At 37.9% G+C, this 25,973-nt stretch overlaps 1 protein-coding gene across 20 annotated transcripts in view; it reads left to right on the forward strand.

Moving 5' to 3' along the window:
- The window catches only part of SYNJ1 (synaptojanin 1), a 99,479-nt gene extending 74,000 nt beyond the window's left edge, over positions 1 to 25,479 (forward strand). For 4 of the 20 annotated variants that reach the window (XM_055279499.2, XM_055279501.2, XM_055279500.2 and 1 more), the window contains 11 exons: positions 519 to 597; positions 3,514 to 3,676; positions 7,242 to 7,451; positions 8,056 to 8,199; positions 8,840 to 8,878; positions 10,740 to 10,787; positions 12,067 to 12,105; positions 12,234 to 12,304; positions 14,414 to 14,522; positions 15,067 to 15,284; positions 22,424 to 25,479. In XM_055279499.2, the coding sequence (XP_055135474.2) occupies positions 519 to 597; positions 3,514 to 3,676; positions 7,242 to 7,451; positions 8,056 to 8,199; positions 8,840 to 8,878; positions 10,740 to 10,787; positions 12,067 to 12,105; positions 12,234 to 12,304; positions 14,414 to 14,522; positions 15,067 to 15,284; positions 22,424 to 23,236 (1,933 nt within the window). In that variant the 3' untranslated portion in view covers positions 23,237 to 25,479. Of the gene's footprint in view, positions 1 to 518; positions 598 to 3,513; positions 3,677 to 7,241; positions 7,452 to 8,055; positions 8,200 to 8,839; positions 8,879 to 10,739; positions 10,788 to 12,066; positions 12,106 to 12,233; positions 12,305 to 14,413; positions 14,523 to 15,066; positions 15,285 to 19,335; positions 19,363 to 22,423 lie in introns of those variants that run through there. The other 16 variants (XM_055279509.2, XM_055279510.2, XM_063639343.1 and 13 more) reach the window with 8 other exon arrangements.
- The last annotated feature ends 494 nt before the right edge of the window (positions 25,480 to 25,973 follow it).

The raw sequence follows: 25,973 nt of genomic DNA on the forward strand, positions 1-25,973 counted from the left end.
TATCTAAGGCTTCTTGGGGCCAGTCTGGTTTTGTTTTCTTTCACTGGCAACTCTCATCTTTTTTGATCATAGGAAATTTTCTTCAGGGAAATCACTGAGACAGTGAAAATACGTAGTACTGGGTTGTGGGGTCAGGAGACTTGGATCCCAGCCCTGTAACTTATTCTCCTTATAGAGTCACTTTGAACAAGTCACTTAACCTCTGTCCCTTTTTGCCTTGTCAATGAAATGGAGGATTGGATGGGACTGGATTAGCAGTGATCACAAATGGAGGTGCACAGACTCATTTCTTGTGGCTGTTCCATTAATATAGTATTTGAAATTGGAGTTAGAGTGTTTTTAGGGGAAGAGTGCCCGCTCCAGGTCACCACCAGCCCTACCTGCGCTCCCTCCTTTACTTTTTACTTCCTGGCCTCTTGCGGCCCTTGTTAATAATCAGTAATCATGGGAGTAGTCACTGAGCTTGTTATGTCTATGGTATTAATTATGGTTTTTTGTTGTTTTTCTCTTTCTTAAAGATTTGTAGAAGATAAAATGTGGGTTACATTTTTGGAGGGAAGCTCTGCCTTGAATGTTCTGAGCCTAAATGGTAAAGAGGTAAGGTAGCATTTGTTGATTCTAAACCATTCTGAAATTAAATGTCTGAAGATGATATGATATTTTTATAGACATGCAGCAAGATTATCTAAATGGGAGGGGAAAAGACTTTATGTATGTTCGAGGAGTTATTTAATGTTTTTTATTTAGACTGGATTTCTGACTAGCCTAGGCTTATTTTGGTCCCTCCCCAGAGATATTAACTGTTGATATAGACTAAGAAGGAAACATGTTTAGCACCTAATTTGATTTATTACATTTTATGGTGCAAAAAGTTTTAAATTTTTAATTGGGGGTAGTCTGGCTTATCTGTACAGTAGAAAAACATTCTATCAAGTAAAGAAAATGCATTATATACCAGAAAACAAGGGAGCGAGGTGCTCATTATTCCTAGGAATTCGTTTCATTGGCTTGGCTTACCTAGTTACCTTCTTCAAACGTAACTAAATTAATTTCCAGAGATAACAAATCCATCCCATTGAAGTATTTTAGAAATTTTTAATGAATGGAGATATTCCTAACCTGTGATTTGAAAAGTCATTGATGACGGAAACTTACATTGTTGGCCTGGAATAGTTTTACTTCTCTGAAGTGCTTCATCTGTCATTTTTTTCTGAACTCTTTTAGACCCAAATCCTAAATTTCTAAGTATATGGTCAGTGCACAGGATGGATTGTACTTTAGGCCTGATTCCTGCAGCACTGAGCAACTCCATGAGCACTGTCCTGAGCTTCCTCTTCTGTCACATCAACTTCTTTGGAGGAAAAAAAATTCTTTGTATGTATTAGGCTGGGCGCGGTGGCTTACGCCTGTAATCCCAGCACTTTGGGAGGCCGAGACAGGCGGATCACTGAGGTCAGGAGTTTGAGACCAGCCTGGCCAACATGGCAAAAACCTGCCTCTACTAAAAATACAAGAAGTAGCAAGGCGTGGTGGTGGGCGCCTGTAATCTCAGCTGCTTGGGAGACTGAGGCAGCAGAATCACTTGAACCTGGGTGGTGGAGGTTGCAGTGAGCCGAGATTGCACCAGTGCACTCCAGCCTGGGCAACAGAGTGAGACTCTGTCTCTAAAAAAAAAAAAAAAATTGTTTGTGTGTATTGCTTTTGAAATAGGTTTTGTAGAGTTTTATTTGTTTTTCTAAATGTAATACTAGTATACTCATGTAAAATCATGTATCAGGAAATATGGAAAAGAATTAAAAATAAGACCACTCACATAATGCTACCATTCTGAAGTAATTTCTCTTAACCTTCACATTAGCATATACATATGTAAATACAAATGGGATTTTATATACACACAAACACATTAACACAAATGGGATATGCGTATACGCAAACACAAATTGAAACCATGTTATAAAGCTATTTTCTTACTACCTCTATGACTGTGTCAGGGACATCTTAAACAAATATGTCATTTTTAATGGCTTCATTAATTTCATTATGTGAATAAATATATACATTTATTAAATCAAACTCCTATTCATAGACATCTAGATTATTTCCTATTCTTAATTATTAAAAACCAATATTCCAGTGAACCTCTATGTATCTTTTTGAATATTTTTTTGTTCTTCTAAATTTCTTCCTTTTCATTTGGCCCTGGTCTCTACCAAGGGGATATTCCTAAGGAATTACATCTTACTTGGCCATTATGGTGATAGGTATTTAAGAATGCTTGTTAGTATTTTTTGATGAATATAAAAGAATTTTGTTGACTTTAAAAAGTAATATATGATTTGTAAAGCATGTTAAGTTCTGAAATTGGATTGATTTTAGTACTCATATCTACTTGGCAAGTAAAGGATTATGAATTCTTAGGATTCTGACTTTAAAGCTCAGTGTGGATGCTAAATTACTAATAAACACAGCTGTGCCACTCAGTTCAGCAACTTTCAACCTCTTCATTATTATGCCTTCAAGGAATTCTAATATCTTTGAGCCAAGGAAGATCTGTACCCACAAAGGTGCCAACTGTCAGCACAGCATATTGATCACAGCTACACAGTTCATTTGCAAATACCAAAAATATTCACATCTTGTTCACATTAAGAAACTCTTCAAACAAAGGAAATTGAAACTATGTGGGAGAGAGATTAAATTTAGAAAGCAAGTTTGTTATAAGAATATGGGTTTTAAATGAGAACTCCTTTCTAGTGCACGTTTTATTCTTGACCAGAGTCTTGCTGTTATCAGCAAGTTTTTTTGAGAGTATTTTTTAAATACATTGACACGATGTGCTATAACTTGATTATAATGTCTCGGTTGTCTTAGATTATACTTTAGTCTAAAAGTCACCCAAATTTATAGAGAAGGCAGAGTGCCAGTTTCACAGGTAGAAGTCATTCTGTTTTTAGAATGATTAATTTTTGTTGAAGATTTAAAATGGTGTTCAGTTCTCTTAATATTCTTCTGACATTTGAAATGCTAAAACGGTGTATAGGTTAGCACTTAGCAGCTGACAATATAGCAGCTCTCAGGACCATATGCCAAGTTAGGAAAGACAAAATGAACAGGAAGAGGAAATGCATTTTAAAGATTTTCTGCTGTCTTTTTTGTAGTTGTTTCATGTGGGAACAATTACTTAATCTGTGAATCAAAATAAAGTATAAAGTTATGTAGCAAAGTTGTTGGTGAATTTACATCTGGCCAGGAAAACATAGTGGTTGTATCAAAGGAAACTTCCATCTCTGGGCAGCCTAGAAAAGATCTTTATTTATCACCACAGGTGTTTAAAGGGAGAACTGGGAACAAGCTTTAAACTAGTTTGAAGTTTAGTATATGTGAAAGAACTGTGCTGAATTGTCTAAATTAACTGTCTACCATTGCATAGTTTAACGAAGTCAGCCTCTTTATTCCAAAATAGTTAGCTTTCATGTTAATCTTTATTTTATATCTCTTTTACTCTGCTAGTTATTGAATCGGAATATAACTATTGCTTTAAAAAGTCCAGACTGGATCAAAAATTTGGAAGAAGAAATGAGTTTAGAGAAAATTAGCATTGCATTGCCATCGTCAACAAGCTCTACCCTGCTTGGTGAAGATGCAGAGGTTGCAGCAGATTTTGATATGGAAGGTTTGTTTCTTAAACACATTTACTTCTTGTAGTTCTAGATATGTTTTCTTCCCATCTGTAAAGTCTTATTTTCCAAGTTTATCTTTCTTCTTCTTCTTGTGACCTACATAGCACTATTAATTAGAATGTATTTCGGCCACATGCGGCAGCTCATGCCTGCAATCACAGTACTTTGGGAGGCTGAGGAGGGCGGATTGCCTGAGGCCAGGAGTTCGAGACCAGCCTGTCCAACATGGCGAAACCCTGTCTCTACTAAAAATACAAAATTTAGCTGGGCGTGGTGGTGCACGCCTGTAATCCCAGCTACTCGGGAGGCTGAGACAGGAGAATCGCATGAACCCAGGAGGCAGAGGTTGCAGTGAGCCAAGATTGTGCCACTGCACTCCAGCCTGGGCAACAGAGCGAGACCGTCTCAAAACAAAACAAAACAAAACGAATTTATTTCACATCATATTGTGTTTATTTTCGTATACTTTAAATGTATTTACCATTCTTCCATTCGAATGTTAAGACCTTTACAAATGTTAATTTATATTCTTATTGGATAAAAACCAAATTAGTATTGTTGGTGTATGGTTTAGTCCCAATAATTAAAGTTAAGGTAAAAAAGTAGAAGTTCCAAAAGGTTATTCCAAGAACAGAAATGAATTTAGGTAATTACGCCGAAAATTTCCTTAAACATGATTTAAAAATGCATTTGTTTGATGGCAACATTATCAAAAGAAAAAATTTTTAAATCCATTTGTTTTCTAACACAATGTGCTATTCTAGCCAGTTTTTCATTAAAATGCATACCTTAGATTATAATATTGTAATGCCCTGTATAGCTAGGTACCACATTTAAGAGTTGAACGTCTTACAAGGTTATCTCATTTTCACATTATCTGTTCATTTTGTTTACTCAGTCCACACATATTTAGGTAGTACCTTTATGCCAGATACAGCTGGGTGCTGGAGATTCAACAGCTGTCGTTCTTGCCTTTCCAGAACTCATAGCTTATTGGGTTACATATAAGTAAGCAGGCAATTATAATAAAGTGACATAAATGTGATAATGAATGGTTTTGTGGTAGCTCATGGGAAAGTTGCTTAACCTGGAATTGGGAAATTGGGCAAGGTTTCCCAGAGGAATTGAAATTTAAGTTGAGAATCCAAAGACTCGGGGAGAATGGAATTAATGCTATAGAGGAGTGATCCAAGAAGAAAGCATGTGCACAGCCTAAGCGGGGATAAAGAGGATCCAAATGGATTATGTAGGGATGTTTGTGAGGGAGTAAATGAAGAAAAGAAATGCAGAGAGAGAAGTAGGTGTGGGACGGAAGATGAATTTTGTTTCGGATATGTTGAATTTGAGATGTTCGTGGAGTCAATCAAACATGAGTCTGGTGCTCAGGATAGAGCTCTGGAGTCAAGGCAGCTCTAATGGCCTGCAAAGTCATGGGCATTTGTTAATATAACTTTGGCCTATAGGATTATGATGAGACAGAAGAGAATGAATCGAATATGGAGAAATACAGACCTGGGATTGAGTATGTGGAAACACAGAGTTTAAATATAGACAGAAGAAGGCTGCCCATGAAAAGAAAATGAGAAGAAACAATGGCAATTATTTCTAGAAATGTCAAAGAGCCAAGAGAAATTCATGGCTTAAAAGTCAAGGAAAGAAAGTGGAGCATGGAAGGGGAATAGTCAGTGGTATCTTGTGCCACAGAAAGATGAGAAGAAATGAGGACAGAAATGTGTCCTTCTGATTTAATAACAGGAAGGGTAGCTGTTGTTGACATTTCATGAGAATGATCTCAGGAGTGGTGAAGTCAGATAGTGGTAAATTGGTATGGACGGAAGGTGAAGAAGTGGAGAAAAGTGTCTGTAGACAACTCTTTAAGGAAGTGTTGGGGGAAAGAGAAGAGGACAATTGTTCTAGGAGGATTGGAGGTCCTAGGGTGGTGGTTTTGGATGGGACAGGCTTGAGAATGCACAGTGCTAATGGAAAAGTAGAGGAGAAAGGGCTGATGGTTTGGGGGAAGGGCAAGGCAGAATAGTAGAGCAGTGTCACTGAGAAAATTAGGCTGGGTAGGGCCCATTTGTTCCATCCTCAAATACCCAAGTGACAACCATGTAATGAGACTCCAGCTTGGGGGCAGGCTGTTGAAGTAGGGGTTCCCATCTTAAGACTTCCCTCTTCTCTGTGAAGTGTTGAAGTTATCTGCAGGAGTGGGACAGCCCACAGTTTCAGGAGGGTTGAGGAGTTTTGCAGTAAAGCTCCTGAAGAGCAAAGGGTGAGGGGAAGAGCAAACCAGGAAATCATGTAATTGCCAGGCACTTTAGGCCAGAAGAAACTGAAAAGCATAACTTCAAATGTGACTGCAGTTGTCAGAACTGGGTGGTTTTCTTTAGCAGAGGCAGTCAGCAGTCCAAGTGTTACCACAGAAAGATTAAACAGGGGAATCAGTGCAGGGATGGGGTTATGTCAAGCACGTGCAATGGAAGAAGAGTGAAGTAGGGTAATATTTGAGATGAAGAACCATAAAATCTGAAGGTAGGTACAGAAGAAAGCAGAATCAGATGGAGGTAAAAGTTAGAGGGATCAAGCCCTGGCTTCTGAAGAAATCAAAAGAGAAAGAGTAGCCAAGGGAGAGAACTGAAAAGCTGGGAGGCCAAAGTCAGAATGAAGCTTTTGAGTTTATTATTTCAGAGGAGTGCAGTTCTGAGGGGTGTGGGTTAGGAGTGGAGGTGAATGTCCGAAAGGATAGGACCAAGGCATTTTGTTATTGAACGAGTTGTCCACATGGACTTTGATGCCATGCAGAAAGATGGTGTGGGACCTGACTTACAGTCTTGCTCTCTGCTTAGTCCTCAGTGAGTGGGTTCAGGAAATGGAAGAATGGACATTGGAGATGACTGTAGCAAGTGGGGGTAGAGGGTGTTACATAAATTCCTGATGGCATAGCCTCAGAGCAGTAGGACTTTTTCTTCAGGGTTGGAAGACTAATGTTCTGGAATGGCAGTTAGGTTGCAAGGGTTACCTTGACCCCACTTTCCTACCCAGAAGTAAGTGGAGATGAGGAGACCCTGGGGGAAACCCAGTGTTTACTTAATTAAAGCAAAGTGGGTCTTTGTGGGGTGAGGGTTGCAGGGAGGAGCCTTGACTGTGTGGCTCCTGAGAGCTTGTTGACTCTAAGGCTGGACCTGGGTTGGGCAAGGGAGTGGGGCAGTTCCACAGAGCACAGTGGACAGGTTTGGAAGGAGAGCAGGAAACTTGAGTTGGCTTGCACTGGAGAAGCTGCTCTGGGGCATATTGAAAGCCCATTGGGTCACCCCAGCTCCAAGTGGTTGGTCACCTGGCATCTTATTGCTCAGAGACAATAGATATCTTTGTATCTTCTGAAACAAGCATTTCTACTAATTGTGGTTTTATACATGCCTTCATGCTTAATCCATGTGTTTGCAGTGACATAATGTTCATATTTGTTTTGTGTATTTTCACTTTTTAAAACCTAAGGTGAAAAAAATCTCTGAGCAAGTTAAAATGGAGTTATCTCTGATCAAGCCTGCTTTTCCTTAGGTGATGTTGATGACTATAGTGCTGAAGTGGAGGAACTTCTTCCTCAGCATCTCCAGCCATCTTCAAGTTCTGGCCTTGGTACTTCCCCCAGCTCTTCACCCCGAACTAGTCCCTGCCAGTCACCTACGATATCAGAGGGTCCTGTACCTTCCCTTCCCATCAGACCAAGCCGAGCACCGTCAAGAACTCCTGGACCTCCCAGTGCACAGAGTATGCATTTTATTTGAAAGTTTTGTATGGCTTCCTGAGGCCAATGTGCTTGATGTTGGAGAGTCATCGTTTAAGTTTCATACCTCGGTGATAAAGTGTACCCTGTTTTCTCTGGTACAGAATAGGAAAACTTGTAGATGATAAGCTCTCAATGGAAAGGAAACTTGCTATAACTGTCACTAGATGACAATTGTTCTTAATCTTTTTTCTATGTGATTAGGTTTGTCTATGTCTTATAACTGATGATTTTCTATGGTATGAACCGATTAACTATTTGAGCTTTTTCTTCTCTCTACTGGCCAGACTACAAAATGGCTTAACTCAAACAATACTTTGTGCCATATCAATAGGGCCACTTAGTAAATTAGCTTTCAGCACCTGAGGCCTAGGTAAGAAGTCAGCACAGAGGTAGCATTATTGCTGCCATGGTACCAGAGGGCAGTTTAATAGTAGACTGCTTTTGTTATTCATACTGAAAATACATGCCCTTTCTTTACACCATTGTGCACATTTTATAGAACATTACACATATATATGAAGGACTGATCCCTTCTGTCAACAGCTACTTGGAACCTGATCTTCTTACCTCCTGTGCGCTTTTTAGGTTCTCCTATTGACGCGCAGCCAGCAACGCCGCTGCCGCAGAAAGACCCCGCCCAGCCCTTGGAGCCCAAGCGGCCGCCGCCGCCCCGCCCGGTCGCCCCTCCCACACGTCCGGCTCCCCCACAGAGACCTCCTCCGCCTTCAGGTGACAACCTTTTATTTCCATTTCTGCTAGATGTAAAATTCTTCACTCTATTTTAAAATGTTTTGCATGTTTTCCAATCTCTAGCTTCTGGATTTTACTGTTTTTTCTATCATTATTGCTATTTCTTAGCTTTTCTCTAAAGAACATGGTAGGCGCAACAGACACGGTAGAGTGTTTGCAGAGTAGATTCCTCTAAGGTGTTTTCACAGCTGCCTTTAGCTGCCTTCTCACCAGCCAACCAGAGAGGTTTATTTTGTTTTTGCTAATTTGATCTAGTTAGGCATGTAAACTGTTCTTAGGTAAAATTAGGTTTAATTTTTTTCAAAATCCTCATTTCTGGATGATTTATAAGCATAAAATAATTAAAATGTACTAATTTCTGTAAAATGTGTAATAAAACTGGAGAGCATACGTATTAATGTACAATTGTATATATTTGTTTAATGTTCTTTTAAATTAAATATAGTGCTGTTACTTCAATTATAAGCATATGCATTGAATAATAGTTTTTGTAGTACCTAGATAATATGTAATTCCTGCATGATACTTGACATCACGGATACTATAGCAATCTTTGACATTTCACTTCTGTATTTAATGTCATTTCCTTTCTGCTGCCTATTTTCTTATGAACGATAAGGGGCTAGGAGTCCTGCACCCACTAGAAAGGAATTTGGAGGTAACCATTTACATTTGTTAGCATGTGTGAATCGTGGTTCATTAATGTTTTGGAGCTTGATCCCTACAGCTGAAAGACATTTTAGGTTTGTTTGATAAAAGTCAAAATGAATGACATTCTAGTTTAAAACGAATCCACAAATAAAACTAATAAAGGCTTTCATTTCCCAGGTAGGCTGGGATTGTTCATCAGGCCTAATAATTTTTTTTTAATAAATGTGGTCGATTCATTTACAAAGATTTAATACCCAAAAGTTATATTAATTTTAAAAGTCATTCAGGTACAGTAAATACAGAACATTTCCCAAGTATCTGATTAGTGATACATTTATTTTCTAGTGGAAAAGCTTGTGGATTAGCAAAGAACTGTATGATTTTCTTTTCCTTTCTTCATAAGGAAATTTTTATTCACAGCGGGTCACTTTTTGTTTGAAGTATAGTTTACTTGGTTTATGTGAAAACTCACAGAGCTCAGTTGGAGTTATACATTTGACAAGTTTATTTAATCTGATTCTCAAGAAAAGATGAGATGAGTTTTCATAATTCCTCAGGAGAACTTTTACAAATCCAGTGTTACTAAGGCTCACTGTGCATATGTAGCCTGGTCTGTTTCTATTGTAGCTTGCCTAGTGACATGGCTGAGCAATTCAGGTCTTACTACAGACTGACTTTGCCTGTGTGTAGATCTTAATGACTGCGTGTGATAAGAATAGCTAAATTATTTCAGCATTACAGCTTCTGCCGAATATAGCTAAGTGATCATTTTTCCATTGACCTACAGAAAACATTTAATTTTTCCCTTTTAAGCTCCTGCTTTTATAGAATACATTTAATTTTTCCCTTTTCAAGCTCCTGCTTTTATTTAAATTTCCATGATAATTTTTGCTTATCTTCTGCTTTAATTAGGAAAACATCCTGTAGAAAAGAAATTTAAAATGAATCTGTCAAAAGTTGTATTAGCAATCCAGTGGATTGCAATGAAATCTGTCTTAATTTTTGTTTGTTTGTTTTTGTTTGTTTTTGTTTTTTTTTTTTGAGATGGAGTCTCACTCTTTCGCCCAGGCTGGAGCGCAGTGGCGCAATCTCGGCTCACTGCAAGCTCCGCCTCCCAGGTTCACGCCATTCTCCTGCCTCAGCCTCCCGAGTAGCTGGGACTACAGGCGCCTGCCACTACGCCCGGCTAATTTTTTGTATTTTTTTTCTTTTAGTAGAGATGGGGTTTCACCGTGGTCTCGATCTCCTGACCTGGTGATCCGCCCACCTCGGCCTCCCAAAGTGCTGGGATTACAGGCGTGAGCCACCGCGCCTGGCCGAAATCTGTCTTAATTTTTAAAATTGCTCCCCTTCATAATTCTTTTGTGAGTAGTGTTTGCAACATGTTTTTTCATCCTATAAACAATAATTCCTTTACGTCATTATAGTACATTAGAGTTTTTAAAATTAATGCATCAAAAACTAACTTCAAAAGACTTACGTAGCCTCATAGAAATTTATGATTTCTTTCCTTTTGACTATCAAATATCAGAGTTTTTACTTGCTCTGGATATAAGGAGTAAGATGATTTTTAAAGCAAAGGGCTTCATTAAACATATTTTTAAATTCCCTACTGGTAGTAATTACATATATAAAAAGAAAACTGTCGTCCTGTTTCTACTCTTCTGTTTGAGTAAAGGGAGGATTCAGATTTGGGCCAAGCATCTAAAGTCACTTTGGTTTGTATTGATATCTTTGAAGAAATTTAAAGCAACAAAAGAGCCTTTTTGCAAAAGTGAGTTTACTATGGAAATTGTCTTGTGTGCCTGCCTTTCATTCTGTGCTGTGGGCCCTGAACAATATATAGTTTCTGTTCTTTCTCTAAAAAGGTATTGGAGCCCCTCCCAGTCCTGGGGTAGCTAGGAGAGAGATGGAAGGTAACAAGACTCTTGCATTATAGAAGTGGTTCTCTCATTTTATTTCTCAGTGTCAGCGCCCCACCTCCGCACGCCCCAGTGTTTACAGGCATACTAAATCTTTTCTTGGTCCAGCTGTAAACTTTTCTTTCCTCTCCTTATGTATACCTTGTATTTTTTCCTCTCTTCATTCTATGTCACCTATAGTTTCTAATGGATATCCATTTAATTTCCCTGAGATCCTTAATGTTGTTTGTACTCTGTTTCATATATAGTTTATATATGCCCAGGTTGTGAAATTACTATTTAAGAATGTCTTCAAAATTCTTTTAAGAATAAGTAAAATATTTAGAAATGTACTTTACTAATCTGAAGTTTTAAAAATTAATGATTATAATTAAACCCTATTAATTCAGATCCAAGAATATAGTATTTTGTAGTTGATTTCAGGTAACACAGCTATTTTATAGATTAGCACTGAGCCAGATTTGTTTAAAAGACCTTTAAGACTAGAGGCCATTTGTTATGATTTTAGTTATTAAAAGGCTGATGTATTTCTTATAACAATTGTACTTGAATTTATTTACAAAAAGGAGAGTTTATCTAAGATGCTGCCCTTGATAGTCACTCCTACTCCTTTTGGCTCCAAGAGTAATTTATTTCATTTTATCCTTCAGCTACCTTTCTAATGAGTTTGAGCATATTTTTAACACTGTCTTCCGTAAGGCAGATATTTGGTAATAACATATGCCTGTCTTCTGTCTTAATGATGGGATTTTGTTATAGAAATCTGAAAGATCTCATCATAAGATAACCTTATCCACAATGACATCTACAGCGTGAAGCCCTAAAGTAGTGCTACTAGGAGCCTCTTATGTAATTTGACAAATGCAGTCCTATTTGTTGCTCAGAAGCCACTTGTCTGCCAGACTCTAAGGGGCAGCAGTGCCACATCTTGTTACCGTTCACACAGCTGACTGTATGTTTTCAAGGTTCACAAGAGAGAGCTCTATGGGGAATGCCACCCTAAAAGTGGTCCCATGAGTGAGATATCAAACTAAAGTCACCACTTGTCTCCTATAAAGGTCTCTCTAAATATTGTAATTTTTCTCTCTTTTGGAGTATTTCATTCAGGACTGATAATACCCTTCATCATTATACAAAGCAAAGTGCTTTGTTTTGTTACCATCTCATGCCCCCATTTCTGCTGGTAATGAAGCAGAACAGCAAGCTGATGTTATGCAATATTGCTTAATTGTTAACTTACAACTAATTTTTTTTTTCCCTTCTTGCTTCAAAGCACCCAAAAGCCCTGGAACAACACGGAAAGATAATATAGGTAAAAACACTTGAATGTAGCTATTCACCCTTAAAACTGGACCATGAAATAGACACTTGGAATATAAGTACATGGTTTCTTTTTTATTTTTTTAAACTTAAATATATGATATGATGTCTTTGTTCCAGGACGCAGTCAGCCTTCACCTCAAGCAGGACTTGCAGGCCCAGGACCTGCTGGATACAGTACAGCCAGACCGGTAGGTAAAACCTCGCCTGGGGCCAATGGGTCTCAGTTCTAAGTCCTGTTTACTACTAGTCAGTTTTGTTACCTTGGAGAAATCATGTGACCCTTCAAGGCCTCAATTTCCTCAACTCTAAAATGAGGGAATTGCACTTGATGATCTTCCGACTCTAACATTATTTTAACATACTCTTCAAAAATAACGAACTTCATTATTTGGATAAAAGTGATACACTTAAAACAATTATGGTCACTAAATAAGTATCTTAAGAGTCTCAGTATATGAGGAAATGATGGATTTGGGCAGCTTTTTATCATTTTACCTGAGTAATTAATGAAGATATAAAGTAATCCTTCATTAAAAAGGATTTAATTGCATTTCAGAAAAAAAATGATAAATTCAGTGTAGTAAAACTGGTTCTAAAGGTTTTTTTCTCTTTTTGGTTTTTTTCTTGATCATGTTCATCATATTCCGTAAAGGTATTAGAAATAGGAGAGTAGATGTTGTTACAGGATTTTTCCCTGCCTGATGAATGTGTCTTTTCTGTATGTTTATATGTTCTCTTACACACATAGGTTTTTAATTATTTGAAAACTTTCTCTGGACTATAACAGGTAATCAAGAACAGAGAGAAAGAGCAAATAGAAACCAGTAATCAGTGACCTAGGCTAGTCCAGCAGAAGCTGGGACTACTGAGAGGCCCCTATCTGAAGAGTAGGAAACTGAGAGCTGTTACTGTACCTAGAAATTAAGATTATTGAGATTGTGAGAACTGAAGAAACCATTTCCTATGAAGATAGAAGGTTTTTGTCTTTTCTGTTGTAGCTGTCCACTTAACAATCTGAAGGTTCTTTTTATATGTAATATTACTCTTCAAATATTTATCCTCCTTTTTTCAAAAAAAGGGAAATTTGCCATTCACTGATTCCATTACCACACTTGGCACAAGAACTTTCTTTATTCTGTTGAATACCATAAGTATAGGAAAAGAAAGTTAGGATTTTTGTGAGTTTAAAAGTTCATATTTTGCTTAAAATAAATATTGTTAGCTTAGATCCTTCAGCAAACATATGAAAATAGAAAAAATATTTTTTACGAGTCTTTCAGTGTATTTAATTCGGAATATTGAGTTAGTCATTCAAAAGTTGTACTTCTGTGTTTAAAAAATATATATATGGCTGGGTGGCAGTGGCATGCACCTGTAGTCCCAGCTACTCAGGGGACTACAATGGAAAGATCACTTGAGCCCAGGAGTTCAAGTCTAGCTGGAGCAACATAGCAAGACCCCATCTCTTAAAAAACAAATCTTGACCAGGTACGGTGGCTCACGCCTGTGGTCCCAGCACTTTGGGAGGCTGAGGCGGGTGGATCACGATGTCAAGAGATCGAGACCATCCTAGCCAACATGGTGAAACCCCATCTCTACTAAAAATACAAAAAATTAGCCGGGTGTGGTGGCGGGCGCCTGTAGTCCCAGCTACTCGGGAGGCTGAGGCAGGAAAATGGCCAGAACCCAGGAGGCAGAGGTTGCAGTGAGCAGAGATTGTGCCACTGCACTCCCGTCTGGCCACAGAGTGAGACTCCATCTCAAAAAAAAAAAAAAAAAAAAAAATCTTAGGGTGTTTTTTTCCCCAAAGTCTCCTAGTTGCTCAGGTATATATCTCTCTATCTCCTTGTATATTTTAAAATCATCCCAGTTTTTCCCCATGAAGACAGCATTGCACATGGTTAAGAACCCTAGCCCTGCAGCTAGTCAGACCTGAGTTTGGATCCTGGCTCTGCTTTCTGTGTGGCTTTGGGCAAGTTGTATATATTTCTTCATCTTAATTTAAAATAGAGATGATAAAATTTTAATACCTACTTCTGAGGGATATTTTGAAGATGAAATAGAAATGCCTGTACAGTACTTAATTAACATAATGTCTGGCACATAGTAAATAGAAGTAAACAGGAAGATTGTAAAATTCATCATTATAATGGCTTCAAGTAGAGAGCACTTAAAATGACAAATTAGGGACTAATACCATAGAAGAAAGTAAATGAGATGCAAAAGCAAATGTTTTCACAGAATTTCACCTGCAGAAGGTAAGTAAATGTCTCAAGTGTTATGTTTCCTATCTGTAGACGATTCCTCCTCGTGCTGGAGTTATCAGTGCCCCACAGAGCCACGCGCGGGCATCTGCTGGAAGACTGACTCCTGAAAGCCAAAGCAAAACATCGGAAACGTCGAAAGGTAGATCCTCTTTGGGAGGCTGAGGCAGGAGGATCACTTGAGCGCAGGAATTTGAGACCAGCTTGGGCAACATAGTGAGACCTGCCTGTAAAAAAATTAAAAACTCTTAAAATTAGCCAGGTGTGATGGCACATGCCTGTGGTCCCAGCTACTCGGGCGGCTAAGGTGGGAGGATCACTTGAGCCCGGGAGGTTGAGATTGTGGTAAGCCGTGATCATGCCACTGCACTCCAGCCTGGGCAAAAGAACAAGACCCTGTCTCAAAAACCAAAAATTTTTAAAAATTGAGAGAAAAGAAAGGTAGATACTATATTAGAAATACTGTACTGGTTTTGTTGTATACTTTTCTCTTTTTCCTTCTGTCATCTCCCACCTTCTACAACATATTCAAATAGATATATCCTTCCTTCATTGTACCACAAGAAATGAGGCTACTTATTGGGGGAAGAAATAACTAGAATGTTCTCCTAACATTTCACTAAAGAAGGAAAAAAAACATGGTTTTCTAGAATACACCTAACATCTGACAACCACTGGTTTTTTAGGCTCAACTTTCCTTCCTGAACCACTGAAGCCTCAGGCTGCTTTTCCTCCACAGTCTTCTTTGCCCCCGCCTGCTCAAAGGTTGCAAGAGCCTCTTGTCCCTGTGGCAGCACCTATGCCTCAGTCTGGCCCCCAGCCAAATTTGGAAACCCCACCACAACCACCACCTCGAAGCAGGTCATCCCATAGCTTGCCTTCAGAAGCTTCCTCACAACCGCAAGTAAGTCTCATTTGTTACACAAAATATTATCTTTGATGCATATGATTTAGTCTTTGAACATACCTATTTTAATTATTGCCTGTTATAAGAAGTAAAAATACGAGTTTTAATTTTCTTTTTATATTTTGTTATTATACATACATATGTGTATATATATGTTTGGGTTTTTTGTTATTGTTGTTGTTGTTTGTTTGTTTGTTTTTTCCTTTTTAAGACGAAGTCTTGCTCTGTCTCCCAGGCTGGAGTGAAGTGGCATGATCTCTGCTCACTGCAACCTCCGCCTCCTGGGTTCAAGCGATTCTCCTGCCTCAGCCTCCTGAGTAGCTGGGATTACAGGTGCCTGCCACCATGCCCGGCTAATTTTTATATTTTTGGTAGAGACAGGGTTTCACCATGTTAGCCAGGCTGGTCTTGAACTCCTGACCTCAGGCAATCTGCCCACCTCAGCCTCCCAAAGTGCTGGGATTACAGGCGTGAGCCACCATGCCCAGCCTACTATGAATTTTTAAAGTGATCTTTCCTTAAAGTATCTCATTAAACTCTTTTGAAAAAACCGTGAGATGAGTGAACCCTAACACTTTGGAAGGCTGAGATGGGCAGATCCCTTGAGCCTGGGAGTTCAAGACCAGCCTGGGCAACATAGTGAAACCTTGTCTCTACAAATTAAAGAACTATCCAGGTGTTGTGCCATGCACCTGTGGTCCTGGCTACTTGGGAGGCTGAGGTGGGAGGATTACTTGAGCCCAGGAGGTGATTACTTGAGCCCAGGGCCGTTACATGGCCTATGCAGTGAGCCATGATCGCTCTACTGCATTCCAGCCTGGTGACACAGTGAGACCCTGTACTTCCAAAAATAATAATAAATAAATAAAAAGTCTTCTTTTATACTTTGGAAAGATCTGAAATACAGAAATAATACGTATTGGCAATGTTCCTTAAGCACATTTATAAGTAATAGTTTACATTTATTTTTACAGATATATGGGTATGTCCAGCTAGTTGGCAGAAGTGAGCAGTTTCTTAAGTGTCTAAAGGGTGAAAACAGATGTTAAAGTAAATATGATTCAATACAATATGAATAAAGTTAGCAGTTAGCATTTATTAAGTCACATTTGTAAAAGTTGAAGGATATATAATACAGAAAAAAAAATGTTCTCTTAAGCTGGTTAATACCAAAAAGAATTCTATATTTTTTTAGTTTAGAAAATTGAGGATAAAGTCTGGGAGCGGTGGCTCATGCCTGTAATCCCAGCACTTTGGGAGGCCATGGCGGGTGGATCGCCTGAGGTCAGGAATTCAAAACCAGCCTGACCAATATGGTGAAACCCCGTCTCCACTAAAAATACAGAAATTACCAGGCGTGTTGGTGTGCGCCTGTAGTCCCAGCTACTCAGGAGGCTAAGACAGGAGAATTGCTTGAACCCGGGAGGTGGAGGTTGCAGTGAGCTGAGATCGCACCACTGCACTCCAGCCTGGGTGACAGAGCGAGACTCCATCTCAAAAAAAAAAAAAAGAAAAATTGAGGATGGTGAAAATATATAATAATGGTAGAACTCCTTTAAATAATGAATTTTTTTTCTTCTAATCCATTTTTAGTGAATCGTGAATTTTTCTTATTTTCTTGTATACCATTGTAGTTTTTAAAATGTAATTGAAGGGCAAAAAACTTTTTCAACTAGCCACTCTGAGCTTTCTAGGACTGTTTTAGGGCATCCATCTCATTGTAGACGTGTGCCATAATTACTAAAACTCTGATGGTTTAAGTGTCCTTAGACCAATACGAAAGTAGATAAAGTATTCTGAAAAACTTCCGGAAGTGCAAACTGTCAGCCGAGATTGTAGTTATCATTATAAAATCATTCTAAGACACATATCATTTTCTCAAAATTTTCCATTGTTTTGATTTACGTTTTTCATTGAAGTGAGTATAGCGATTTGGTGGCCGACGGCACATGCTTTGTGTGTGCCCCCTTAGATTGTATTCTTGAATCTCATGGTTGTCAGTTCATCAAAAAGACAAAGATATTTGTTTCAAATCCTGAAGTATCTTTTTGCCTCAGTCATTGATATCAAAATCCTTAATATTAGATACACAGATACACTTATCTTTCTTGGAGGGTGGGGTCTTGTTTACATGCAGAATGTCACTGTGAGGGATCACAGAGTGGTTACAGTTTCCTCCAGGGAATGCCCAATGCTGGGGGCCAGGAGGGAGGTGAGGAGGAGTCTTTTTATCTTTTTGTACCTTTTGAATTTTGAACCATAAAATAATGCCTATTTTAAAAATAATAAAATTTTTAAAAAATTATTGGAAGTAGCTGTAAGTTGAAAAATTTACAAGATTTTCAAACCTGATGGTGAGATTTTTAAATATGACAAGTTTGATATTTTGTAATGACATGGAATAGTTTTAGAATTGAACATTTGTAATTTTTACAAGTCTTTACTTATCCTGTTCCAAATCTACAAGGTATTTAAAACATAACATACATGAGCCAGTTTTACTTTTTATTATTTATCCTTTGACTTTATAATTTTGTATAGAAGAGATTTGTTTAATTCGAGTGATTACGTAACATGTCATACATCCTTTACAAAGTATAAAAACTCCTCACTTATCTATCTGACTTCCAGCATCTTAGTCATCTTTATCAGCGGAGAGCCAGAAATAAGGAAATGCAACTGGAAGTAAAGGAACCGAACTCACTGCTGTACTGTTACTGTGAGACCTGGTAGAAAAATCGCAGCATTCTAGACCCATTTAATGGAGGATACAGCAACCTTGTACCTCTCAGTATAAACCTATTCCTGATCTCCTATCCACTGCCAGAGCTGATACATAAAACTCTGAGTGTTAAATAAGAGTCTCGTGTTTACTAGGCAGGGAATTCTAAAGTACTTAATATATTTCAGGGTGATGTCTCTGAATTGTCAAAATTAGTTTTGCTGTTTAGTAATAGGTTTAGATATTGGAGAAGATTTACCTCAAAACTGTTGCTTGAGGATACTAGATTTTAAAAAATAATGGTATATTATAGAGGGATTATGATTTCATTTTTAAACAAAGGTAAATTCCAAATTTCTTGTAAGGTACAAGTTTCTTGTACCTTCCAACTAATACATTATGAAGTAAATTAATGATATTAAGAGTATCATCCTTCAGAAAATTTGAGTAAAATAAAACAAGCTAGATCCTGACCATTTTGTTAAAATGAGTACTAATTTTCAGTGGGGTAGTCTTTTTGCAAAATAGTATGTACCAAAAATGGTACCATTTTGTACCATTACATTGCAATTTTCTCTAATAATGACATCCCTAGGCTATCCTAAGGCTGTGTCTTAGTCTGCTTGGGTTGACATACGAAATACCATAGACTGGGTGGCTTACACAACAGAAATTTATTTTCTCACAGTTTTGGAGGCTGGAAGTCCGAGATCGGGGTGCCAGCATGGTTGAGTTCTGGTGAGGGCACTCTGTGGTGTGCTGACAGCCACCTTCTCACTGTGTGTTCACACAGCCTCATTGCATGTGGTGCCTGGAATGAGAGCATGCACACACCCTTGCACAAGCTCTCTGGTATCTCTTCTCATAAGGACACTAATCCCATCATGGGGTCCCACCTTCATGACCTCATCTAACTCTAATTACCTCTCAGTGGCCCCACCTCCAAATACCATCACACAGGGGCTTATGGAATCAACATATGAATTTGGGAGGGGAGAGCACACAAATATTCAGTCCATAACAGGTTGCTTAAAATATTTTAGAACTCTGAAATCATTTGGAGTATTATTTTTGGAATAACAAAACTGAACTGGTTAGTAATCAACCTCAGACAAAACTAAAGTCTGGACCCTAATTCAACAAAATTATAAAAGGATTGGAATTGTCTTTTGAATTTATGTTACAACCTGCAAAATGTTGCTGCTCTTGGATTCTGTATGTAACTTAGAACAGAAAGTATTTTGTTGACTGAATTGTTAGGGTTGCTGGTTGATCTCGGATTGTCCTCCTAACTCTTTCCTTTGATGTCTGTTTCCTTTCTCAAAGCAGGAGCAACCATCAGGGTAACAGGTATCTGACAATTTATCAATCTTACATGTGTTTTCATCCGTCTCAACACATTAGATGTATGAATCTCTGCTTCATACATCTAAAGTTTCACCCATTTTTAAAACCACCTGTCTCCATTAATAAATTCTATCATACCATAAAACCTGCTTTTTCTTTTTCTTAGTATTTTGGATTTTAGGAACCATGTAGTTGTTCTTGCTAATGCTTTACCACTTTTTGCTTCTTTTTTTATGAAAATTAACAAAACTAAAAAGTGTAACTTCAAGAAAGTAAGATTTAGGTATCTGAAGGCCTTTTTGGCAAAACCAGATTAGTTCTTGGTTTTAACAATGGCATTTATGTAATTACGTAAACACAAAATTCAGTATGTTTTTTAGGAAAAAATATTTGGGGGAAATATTTTTTCAAATAGTTTTAGTAGCAAGATTGTTATTGGTAAGGAAGAATTGATGGTTTAGGAAGATGAAAGTTACCAGTATAACAAGATTATTTAAAGGTCCTTCCAACACCTTTCTCTGTAAAAATAGCACCAATTTTAATATTGTCATCACAAATCCTGCTTAGATTACAAATTAATTCTAATGTGATGAATGGTGATGTGGTTGTCATTGTAATTTCAAGTCTGGGAAAAATGATCCTGATTCTATCAAATTAACTTATTTTGAAATAAAAATTTTCTTATATATGAAAATAAAGGTATTTAAATGTATAGCACTTATGCAGCAGGTGACTTCTATTCTAAGCTGGCAGAGCACAAAATTCTCCTTTCGTGTAATGTCTGTGTTGCAGACGGTTCTGTCTGTCTTAGGAGAATTTTGTCTCAGACACAAGTATTTCCATTTTATATTAACTATAAATAGTCCAGAGATTTTTGGTAATATAGAGTTAATTTTATAATATCTATATAAATTTCCTTTTAAGTACATTTCCACATATAGGTCTACTTACCTAAGACATTTAGAATACAGTTTAAAGTCTGTGACATGTTTTCTCTTTAATTTTGTACAAATTTATCACACTAAGTTTGAAGAAAAATATACTGTTTCAACCAATTATAAAGCATATTCTAGGATAGTTGAATAAAACAGACTTGAAAGTTATTCACTTAAGTCATCCATTTCCTTTTACAAGTGAACATCCTTCCTTATTCTTAAGCAGTAACTAAGTGTTTCATAATATGCAGTTACATTTTATTGAGACTGCTGCTGTTTTTTTGCAATGTATTTCATGAAAGTGTAGTTATGTTGCTTTAACAACTATCCAAATTCCTTTTGGGCAGTGCTCATTTTATTACATTGCCAGTCTTGAACTGATTTTTTTTTTGCCCTATCTTATCCAACCCTGAAGTTTTCTTAAGTTAGCATAAGTGTCCAAGTCATCTACCCTAGTTTTAAGAATTATATACATTTTTTTCAAAATTAATAATGTATGCCTGAGAAGCTAATTTGCTTATGAGGCTACAATCATGGTTGTTTTCCTTCATCTGGTCATTTGTCTTTGCTCAGTCCCTTGGCTGTGCTCCACTCCAGCCACCTTCTTTATGGAGTAGGGACCAAGGGATTTAGGGCAAGAGTGAAGGAATTCCAAGCACTCTTCCTACTGATAACAGTTCACAGCCAACTCTGTCACATAGAAGGGACCAGGCAACACTCTAGGCACATCTTCATTGTGGTTGTAGACTTCATAAACCAAATAGAAAATGGAATTTTTTTTCCTCTGGTTTTAAGCAATGGTTGCATTTGGTTACTAATAGTTTATCTGTTTTGGAATATTTTTACAAGACGGGAGGGTCAATTTTTTTTACGGAAAGTTGTGACAGTACTCAGTTTTTGTTTTTTGTTTTTTGAGACGGAGTTTTGCTCTTGCCCAAGCTGGAGTGCAGTGGTGCAATCTCAGCTCACTGCAACCTCTGCCTCCCAGGTTCAAGCAATTCTCCTGTCTCAGCCTCCTGAGTAGCTGGGATTATAGGCGCGCACCACCATGCCCAGCTAATTTTTTGTATTTTTAGTAGAGACAGGTTTCATCATGTTGGCCAGGCTGGTCTGGAACTCCTGACCTCAGGTGATCCACCTGCCTCAGCCTCACAAAGTGCAGGGATTACAGGCGTAAGCCACCGCGCCCAGCCTCACATTATTCAGTTTATTCAACAAAGGAGAGCTTACATTAAAAGTCAGCTGTGCTGGGCGTGGTGGCTCACACCTGTAATCCTGACACTTTGGGAGGCTGAGGTGGGCAGATTGCCTGCACTCAGGAGTTTGAGACCAGCCTGGGCAACATAGTGAAACCCCATCTGTACTAAAATACAAAAAATTAGCTGGACCTGGTGGCACACGCCTGTAGTCCCAGCTACTCAGAGGCTGAGGCACAAGAATCACTTGAACCCGGCAGGTGGAGGTTGCAGTGAGCCAAAATCGTTGCAATTGCACTCTAGCCTGGGTGACAGTGCAAGACTCGGTCTCCAAAAAAAAAAAAAAGGGGGGGGGTGGCAAAGAACTCTCAAAATTTATTTTTCCAAGTAGAAGAGGGAAAGATGGAGTCTTCATCTTAGGAATAAAATATGCTAATAGAATTAATTTTACCTATAAAATTGAATTTCCATAGTAACATTAATTTTAGAAAACATACTTAAAAGAAAAATAAAACCACATCATCATCATAGATGGCTGTTAGAATTTTATTTATATAGATTTAGCATAAGTTATAAGTATGGATTTCTTAAGTTCATGCTGAAATGTGATAGAACTGGGCATGAACAAATTTGTTAATTCTGTACAATTCTCCTTCTTACCATTTCAAAACTTGCATGAATGAAATAAGCTCTATTTGATTTTGAGGGATTTAAAAATGGATTTAATTAGAAAGGATTTATTTAGAAAGAAGTTTTTAAAGATTGTAGCTGTTTCATCTTATTTAAACCACCAGAGTAACAAACTACACAAAGCTACTTTTTAGTTTCTAAATTTACATGCTTGCCCCTAAAAAGGGAAGAATAATTGAGACAGGAAGAATAGGGGATATTAAGAGTAAATATAAACTGATTTTTCAGTGCTCCCTTCTTTTGCAGGTAAAAACAAATGGAATCTCTGATGGCAAACGAGAATCACCATTAAAGATTGACCCATTTGAAGATCTGTCATTTAGTCTGCTTGCTGTATCAAAGGCTCAGCTATCTGTTCAAACGTCACCTGTTCCAACCCCAGACCCAAAGAGGTTGATTCAGTTGCCTTCTGCAACACAAAGTAATGTTAATACTTTGAGTTCTGTAAGTTGCATGCCAACAATGCCTCCAATTCCAGCTCGGAGTCAATCCCAGGAAAATATGCGAAGTTCTCCAAACCCATTTATTACTGGCTTGACCAGGACAAATCCTTTCGGTGACAGGACTGCTGCTCCTGGAAACCCATTTAGAGCCGAGTCTCAAGAATCAGAGGCAACTTCATGGTTCTCCAAAGAAGAGCCCGTTACTATCAGTCCTTTCCCTTCTCTGCAGCCTCTTGGTCATAACAAAAGCAAGGCTTCATCTTCACTTGATGACTTTAAGGACAGTTTTGATCTACAGGGCCAGTCTACATTAAAAATTAGCAACCCGAAAGGATGGGTAACCTTCGAGGAAGAAGAGGATTTTGGTGTGAAAGGGAAGTCAAAGTCAGCTTGTTCAGACTTACTGGGTAATCAGCCAAGTTCATTTTCCGGCTCCAACCTGACATTGAATGATGACTGGAATAAAGGTACAAATGTCTCTTTCTGTGTGTTGCCGTCAAGAAGACCTCCTCCACCTCCTGTCCCTCTGCTCCCGCCCGGCACCAGCCCTCCGGTAGATCCTTTCACGACCTTGGCCTCTAAGGCTTCACCCACACTGGACTTTACAGAAAGATAACGCCATGCAATAGAAGACAGTGGGTATTTGCTTTTGGCAGGATAGAGCCAAGAGAATTGGGCATTAGTATTTCATTATGTGCAATAAGTCATTGTAAGTGCACTGATACCTTCACAAAACACCACTATTTGATGTGTACAGAGTTGGACTATGTGTATATTGGAAATAAGGAAAAACCCTTCTCATTGTTAACTGGAGTTTTGATGTATTTCTCTTCGGATGAATAAGAGACAGTAGTAGCCATAAAAAGTGCTTAAAACTACTTTAGAAAACAGTCCTTATTCAAAAACTTTTCGGTCAGTCTTCTGAAGAATCTCAAAAAGCCCACCCAACTTTCAGCTGACATTTCCACCAGCCCTCTCATACTTGTTAACAAGTGGTATCTATGAGTATTTACCAAAGAGCTGCCAAGGTTACAGTGAACAGAGTTTTGAAAGGCATTGCTTTAAAGGAAAAAAGTATAGGTATGTGTACATATATAACACATACAAACACATGTACTTCTATATATGCATTTACATATTTTTACAATTCATAGTTTAATTTCTAGGCTATAACTCAGACCAAATTATACCTAAAAGTTCCAACAAAGTCCCTTTTTCAATATTTCATTACCAAAAAGATGGCTGCAAATGTAATTTGGACCTTTCATTAATTTTGTTTTGAAAACTAGAATAATCTCACCACAGAATCAGAATTTTCTACCGTTCCACATCCAACCCCTTCAAATACAACCTTGTTACTTTTCACTCTAGCACCTTCATATGCTTTTCTCCAGGAGGAGGTTCTTGCAGCTGGAAACAGCCTATTTTATGGTCACTGTCAAGTGGGTGGATATTCTAGTGCTCCCAAAAAAGCACTATGGCCTTATATGCAGGGAAGGCACATACCACCAAGTTCAATGAGAAAGATTAGAGCTAACCGTACTCTCTTCTCTGCGTACGTTCGAATATACGTTGCCCATATCCCTCCCATATTTTCTTTTTGCTGCTTTTGCTGTGGAACTTTGCTTTTAGCAGGGAAAGCAGCCGTCCCCTGAGTGCTTTGAATTGGGAGTATACCCAGTGTGTGTTCTCCCCCCTCTTACGAGGCTACATAACACATCTATGATGCTGCTTTAAGTTTTTAGAGGCTATACCTCAAAGTAGCTGCGGATTTTGTCTCCTGCACTGCCGATATGCAACTGATCCCGCTTTTATTAATTTTTTGAAGAAGTACACAGAATTTTTACAGAATGTAGTATTTTGATATCATTAAGTAAACCAATCAGAAAACTCCTTGAGCAATAGTTGTTTCTTTGTCAGTTTCAGTTACAATCATCTTTACCCATTAAGACTTACATTAACGTTCCTTTTATATAAAGAATTGTATATGTCCACCTAAATTCTTATGTCCACACTTAACCTTTAAAGATGTACATTGAGGGAATATCGAAAAATAGCGTTCGTGGCTACGAATATGTAGAATGTTAAAAGCACAGCAAACTGCACTGCACTTATGACATAAAGCAAATCTATTAGGAAAAAAAGCATTTTTTTAAATGCTCAAATGTTATCAAAATACTATATTTATAGAAGTAATCTTCTCTGTTAACAGCCAGGATTTGCTGTTAGAAATAACTCTTGTGAGTTTTATATTGTGTTTTTTGGAGGTTCTAATCATTTCAGCAGTAGTGTCTTTTAAACAGCAGTATTACTATAAGCAGTTGCTTCAAAATGTGAATTAACTTGTTGAAACTGTGGGCTTTAACATCCATGTGACTAGTGTGTATGGTATTTGCTCTCCATTAGCAAAATAATTCATTGTTAGGTAAACTTCACTAGTGCAAATTGCAGATCTGTGAGCAATGTTTCCTATTGGATATAAACTACTGTCTAAAATATACATATCAGCAGCCCAGCCTTTATCAGGAAAATTATACTTGGCAAGTTGCTGAAAATGCACAAAGTTACGAAAGTTAAAGGTATGCTGCAAATAACTAGCCATTATTCTGTGTATTATTAACTATTTACTAGTTCTGTTAAAAGCAGAGCAAAAGTTAGACACTAAGGATCTCTTTGTGAACTCTGTGTTCTCTATATTAGATTGCTGTTTATATGTAAGAATTTTATTGCTTATGTGGCATACAGTATTTATAACTATAAACTTTATAGAAGTACAGTATTAAAGTCAGTGGTACACAGACATTCTGTACATATCCTGTGAAACGTGCTGTCATATGAAATAAATATATCTGTCTTTACCGTGCTGACTTCTTTGCTCGAAAGGGAAGAATTTTTCTCAGCCATTTTCCTTGTACTTTACATACATGAGTTTGATGACGTTCAAACAAAATAAGCTTAACCCTTATTGCCGAATCAGATATTTTAATTCAAGACCTTATTTTCATTTCTCCAGATAGTGCTTCCTCTAAAAATAAGAAGAAAGATTTTCTGAGATTACTAATCATTATTAAAAAGTCCATGCCCAGCCTGGCCAACATGGTGAAACTCCTTCTCTACTAAAAATACGAAAAAAAAATTAGTCGGGCGTGGTGGTGCAGGCCTGTAATCCCAGCTACTGGGGAGGCTGAGGCAGGAGAATCGCTAGAACCTGGGAGGGAGAGGTTGCAGTGAGCCAAGATTGTGCCGTTGCACTCCAGCCTGGGTGACAAGAGCGAAACTCTGTTTCAAAAAAAAAAAAAATTCCATGCACTTATTCCATAAGAGAGGCCCTCACACAAAAACATGCTGACATA

Source organism: Symphalangus syndactylus, chromosome 5 (assembly GCF_028878055.3).
Source record: "Symphalangus syndactylus isolate Jambi chromosome 5, NHGRI_mSymSyn1-v2.1_pri, whole genome shotgun sequence".
Taxonomy (NCBI): domain Eukaryota; kingdom Metazoa; phylum Chordata; class Mammalia; order Primates; family Hylobatidae; genus Symphalangus; species Symphalangus syndactylus.